This window comes from Sinocyclocheilus grahami, unplaced genomic scaffold, assembly GCF_001515645.1.
Source record: "Sinocyclocheilus grahami isolate Dianchi unplaced genomic scaffold, SAMN03320097.WGS_v1.1 scaffold129.1, whole genome shotgun sequence".
Taxonomy (NCBI): Eukaryota; Metazoa; Chordata; class Actinopteri; order Cypriniformes; family Cyprinidae; genus Sinocyclocheilus; species Sinocyclocheilus grahami.
Genome location: NW_015505308.1, coordinates 1,050,615 through 1,056,614, shown reverse-complemented (window position 1 = coordinate 1,056,614; position 6,000 = coordinate 1,050,615). Strand labels below are relative to the sequence as shown.

Sequence of the window (6,000 nt, the reverse complement as noted above, 5' to 3'; positions counted from 1 at the left end):
CGGTTCGATTACGATTATCATGTCATCGATTCGGTTCAATTCGATATCACGATGCACTGCATCCTCAATTTTCAATTGTACTTCACATGTATAGCCTACAATTTTGTCAATAAATACAAGCAGTCTGATATATGAACTGAACTTTTAATTTTACCTGCTCAAAGATAACATGCTTCTTGAATGTATAATTTTTGTCTGAGCTCGGTCCACCTTGGCACTGACAGGCGTTAACAGCTCAGGGTGAAAACGGCTGACATGGTTTCTCAAGTTAGTGGTATTACCATAGCTATATATATATATATATACAGTATACATAGATGCCTCATTAGCGACTGTTTCTATGGGCCGCAAAACATAAGCCATCTGCCATTTTTGGAAAGGTCTGCGAACCCTCGAGCGCAAGTTGACTGTGTGCGTCTACAACAGCAAGTTATATGCATCTATATCTTTGAATATACATTGATTATTATGGTGAATGACGTCAAGTTGACCATTCCAAAATGGCAGACGTGTCAACGTATCTGGAGCAGTCGAAAAGAGCATCTATACATATCTATGGGTATAAACCCCTGCATATTTTATTTGTGCGTGACATGGTTTACACACAGTGTGTGTCTTCTCCAGGTTGTGCATAAAAGCTGAAATGTGCCCAGATGTCGGCTTTTAAAGTAGTTGGAGCATTTTTAATTACTCGCTTGCGTCTCACCTCCCTCCGCCATTGTATGCTACCGCGACAAAGCACGCATGCGACAAATGACATCAGAAAAGCGTCAGTACGTTATAATCGATTATGGTTTATTACTCAGGGCTCTGCAGTGCGATCATTTCAGTCGCATTTGCAACTGAAAAGTACTGCGTGCGACTATGAAAAATATTTAGGAGCACCAGTACGACTGACCAGATCTTCTTCATATATTTGTGATTGTGATCGCTGAGGGGAGCTTCAAAGGTTACTACATGTTTTTGCAGCGTTGAGTAATGAATCACAGACATATCTCATGAATCCTTTCATAAGCAAAGTGTAGACGGTGTAAATAAAAGATTCATTGTGCGGTGTAGAGCGCTTCGTTGATTATAAATGTGAGATCGAGATGAACATTTTTTTTAAAGTCTAAGTCTTGAAGTCTTACAACTTACAGCTTGTTACACTATTTTAAATATTCAGACTAGGCTTTCTCAAGCCAACATCAAAGTAGTTTGTCTACAAACTTTACTGTTTATTTTCATGTTCTGTTTTGTTTAATTGTTTTTTAATTTATTTTTTATTTGTTCTATTAAGTTTCTATTTTTTTATTGTAGTAACATTTTATTATTACCATTTATTTTACTTATTTTAAGCAGATGTTCTTTCTTTAATGCAGTTTTAAAGTGCAACAAATCGTCTTGCAGGGTCAGTCTCACACATTAGGTCACATTTCACCAAAATATCTAAATCAGGAAAAAATTGCATTCATTAAAGGAATCCTGTCTTTTATCTATTTCGATTTTTATGGCATTTTTAAGAAAAGTATGAGTTAATACTGTTATACAAAAGTGTAAACCTTGTGTACGGCTGCATTTTTTTGTTTATGAGTAAACTTTGTCATCATGGCTAGACAATGAAAACACTGTCCACAGGACTCATTCTGTAATTATAACCCAGCGTTGCTAAGAGTTCATGTGAGATGTTTTTTTATTCACTGTTATTACTCTGATCGATGTCTGTCTCTTTGAAGTGTGTGGTGGGTGGGTGCAATGCCACCTTCGCCTCCCAGGGGGGGCTAGCGCGCCACGTGCCGACCCACTTCAGCTCACAGAATTCCTCCAAACTCTCAAGCCAAACCAAGGTGAAGGAAGAGTCACCTTCCAAAGCGGGCATCAACAAACGGAAGAAACTTAAATACAAACGGCGGCGGTCATTGCGTGAGTGTTAGTGAAATTTCAATCAAAGCTTAATTCTGGGTTCAAAACTCTCGCTTTCTAATTCCAATCTGTTTCCTCCCTACAGCACGACCTCATGACTTTTTTGACGCTCAGACCATGGATGCAATCCGTCATCGCGCCATCTGCCTCAATCTAGCGACTCATATTGAGAGCCAAGGCAAAGGCCACAGCGTTGTGTTTCACAGTACGGTGGGTACCAAGTTACAACAATTAAGCATGCTACTCCTTATATCTGTTGTGCTTAATATGTAAAGCCTGTATTTTACACTTTACAGTGTGTAGAATACCTACATTTATTGGTTCACTATCGATCAAACTACCAAATATTAACACAGTGAGGTCACGTGACAAAACCATGACATACTACTGTTTACTTAACTTTGTATTGCACATTGAATACTGTTTCAAATACTTTTTGTTTTTTAGTATAAACAGTAAGCAGTATCCTGGTACTTGTGTATTGATTTCTTTTTCCAATCAGTGTCTTTGCTATAGTGTGTATCCTTGTTTTGTTGAGGAAAAATAGTATTCAGCATGTAGTATACACTGCTTAGTATGCAGTGTACTAGTATTCCATTCCAAAAGCAGCCCATGTCGCTAGTATAGAGAATAAACTTGTTTTTAGACAAATGTCTAGTTTCTGTAATGAATTAGTTTTTTTATTTTTATTTCATATGCTAAACATTTCATCAGCATGATCGCTTTTCTTAGCAATTAGTCCTTTCTAAACCACACCGTAGCTCTGAGCTGAAGTCAGACTTGCTTGGACTCTCATGGTCCAGTTAGCCTGGGCCGCTGCTCTTCCTGTGTCTTTAATTAAACGTTTAATGAGCTGCCGCCAGCACACAGGCCCTCCTGTTCACGGCCACAGTCGCCGCTTGGCCTGCTGCTCCCAACACCACATGAAAACCGTCCCACAGCACACAGCCAGTATGTAGCATGGAATTAACCTATAAAGGAGATCTCATGCATTCCTTCTCATCGTGTGTAATTGAGCAGGTGATCGCCAGGCGGAAGGAGGATTCTGGGAAAGTGAAGGTGCTGCTTCATTGGATGCCAGAGGACATGTGAGTATATGAAAGTGCACTGCTCACCTCAATGCCCTGCACTAAATGTCAGCCGTTTATATGAGTCACGGGCCACTTGAGGGCGGCCTTACGCACTGATGATTCAAAACACACACACACACACACGTATGACTTGATATATGTGACAGGCTGATGGTTCTGAGGCTCCTTAAATCACATTAACTGCCTCAAAAACACATACAGACTGATCTATAGCTGACTGTGTAGATATTGTTAATCCCAAAGGAGAAGTTTAGCATTTTTCCCTCAAGCGTGTTTGTGTCCCACTGTGCAGAGAGATACATGTGAGCACTGTGCAGAAAGTATACCTTACTATATAGTAAGGAAATATGCATATTTGGACAATATTATGCTACAATTATCAAATGACCTTTATTTAATTGGTGTCCAGTTCTCATCCCATTATTAACTATTGTTTTGTATAAAAACATCGCCATTCTGATCAAATAATGAGCCACTAAAGGAACTGGTTGATGCGTTTCTTCTGTTTCATTCATTCCACTTGAATTAAAAGTTCAGATTTAACACATTGCATTGTGGGATACAGTATCTGACCCAGTGTGCTCTGTATACATGACATTTTGGCAAGCCAAGTGTTGGTCGCTGGGGAATTTCATGCTTACAGAAACGTTCTTGTTTTAGAAATGGTAGATAATGTGCCAACAGGCCATTTCTCCCCATTTTCACACACTTTAATTTTGTCTCTCAATCACGTTTCTCTTCTTGCTGTCTCGCTGAATCCATGTTTTCATTTTCTTCTGTTGTCTTCAGTGATTTTTTTCCTCACCCGAGCATGCAGATTCAGATCAGTTTCCAGTTCTATGTGGTAAATGTCCGCATTACTGTCAGATTTAATGCATTGAAAAGCGCTGACCTGCGTGAAACACAACCACCTGGAAACAAACTCGCTTTTCATTGAAGTTTGTCCAAGATAAAAAACCTTTTAAAGGTTATCCACTTGCTCTCAATATTTCCATGGCTTAGACGAGAGGCCTTTGAACACATTACCCGTAACCGTAACCATCCTCAGATTTCCACTCTAATTTTACCATTTTGTGAGCTGCTTTCTTTAATCTTGATGTGCAATTTAAACTGGTTTTAAATATTAAACGACTTATATGGTTAATGAGCCTTGCTGCTAATTGTACTGTTGAATTTACATTTGCACTGCAGCTAAAATGGTCCATGTTGTGATAATTGATGCACTTGCATACCTGTACACTTGAGCAAACCTGTGCATGTGGACGCTGCTATTCCGAGTCGGGCATCAATCTGAGCCGGAGGAATGTTTGTCAGCTCAGCGATTACACTGAAGAAGTTGTCGTCTCAGGAGATGTTTAAAATGGATTTCTGGGTCTCCACAACAAGCCCGAGCCAAACAAGGCTCCTCTGTGGAGAGGAAAAAAGGAAAACATTTTTCATAAACTCATTGTGGAATGCGTGTTGGAGGAGAGGGTGGAATGAAGGGCTGTGTGTCTGTGTGTTATCCGGCAAATGCTAATATTTATCCGTAGTGTATATTTTTAAGCCATGATTTGAATTAAGAACGTGCATACTGTTTACATACTGTATGCACACTAGTATATTTTTCTGTAAGTACTGTAATTGATCAAAAGGTTGCTGGTGTAACCCTACACTGTATACTATTCATGCATTTTAGACTAGGAATTTTGCATTTGTACTACATTTTAGGCAATAAGATAAAATAGTAAGTCAAGATGATGTTAATCATGGTTGATATGTATCATTATTTAATTACGTCAGAAATTGACAGCCTAGCACATTGCATTCTGGGACGTCCTATGCAATGTGCCCTGGTTGTATTCTGCACGTTTTAGCATATGTAGTATGTTGAGTGCATTGCATTATAATATAGGATATAGTATCCTATGCAGTATGTTCTAGTTGTGTGGGATTCAATATCCCACAATACATTGCGTTCAATATACTACAAAATCTGGGAAATTGTATTTTTGTTATACTATACTGCACATTTTGATGTAGTATGTTGAGCACATTGCATTACTGTATATTGTATATTCACATTTTGACCTACAGAACAATTGCATACGATGTACAAAATGCATACTTTTTTCTAATTCATTGCTTTTCTGAATGTGCTTTCAAAAAATGGCCCATGTTAAATATTTCTTTCTGTTGTGCACAGACTTCCAGACGCCTGGGTCTGCGAGAGCGACCATCCCCAGCTGAAGACCAAAGTGGTCCACCTCTCCCAGCTTCCTCAAGACACGGCGGTTCTGTTGGACCCCAACATCTACAGGTGATCTACACTAGCAGCTCACTCAAACTTTACCCGTAGCGTTCAGAGCGCAGGAGCCATCGACTTCCATGTTCGGGCCATGTGTTTTGAAGTTCTCAACGGGAGCCACTGCTTTCCTGTTAAAGGCTCTTTATGAATTTCTCCAGCAGATGGTGCTGGTGTCACTGCAACTAGAACCGGCCTCTCCCCAAACCCAAACATACGCTCTAAAACTCAGGGGGGACGTGGGTGGGAGATCAATAACCTTCGATACGAGAGGAGACGTTAATTAATCATAAAGCTGATGATACAATCCGCCCGGGTCAAAGATACTTTAAAGTCACCTTTGACCTCCTCCCACAGACATAAACGACGATTCCAGGATTGTTTCCCTCGTTAGAGCCGCTATTAATCGATAGTAATGCATCAATTCTTTGCAGTAGGAGTTTGTTTACCCAGACTCTCGCACTGGTGTGGAATGTGATGCTTTCTGAGCATGTGGTCAAGATGATCACTTTGTGGGCGGAAGCGCATGTATTCATGCATGTTAATGACAACATGGATGTCTTCAGCTCCCCACGGAGCGGTAAATAACAGGACAGATGCCCGTCATCTTCAGGAGCCTGGCATGCTCTGATGAGCATCTTTATGCATCGTTTTGCCGCTTGCGGTACAGAAATGCAATTAGAAATGACGTGGTTGGTTCTTGTGTGTGTGCATCGTACTAAA

The 6,000-nt window shown here is 40.0% G+C and overlaps 1 protein-coding gene across 1 annotated transcript in view; it reads left to right on the top strand.

Annotated features, from left to right (window-relative positions):
- The window catches only part of LOC107590549 (zinc finger protein AEBP2-like), a 40,286-nt gene that overhangs the window by 7,259 nt on the left and 27,027 nt on the right, over positions 1–6,000 (top strand). Inside the window, exons 3-6 of the mRNA XM_016279358.1 lie at positions 1,693–1,902; positions 1,988–2,112; positions 2,923–2,990; positions 5,179–5,292. Coding sequence (XP_016134844.1) covers positions 1,693–1,902; positions 1,988–2,112; positions 2,923–2,990; positions 5,179–5,292 — 517 coding nt within the window. The remainder of the gene's footprint in view (positions 1–1,692; positions 1,903–1,987; positions 2,113–2,922; positions 2,991–5,178; positions 5,293–6,000) is intronic.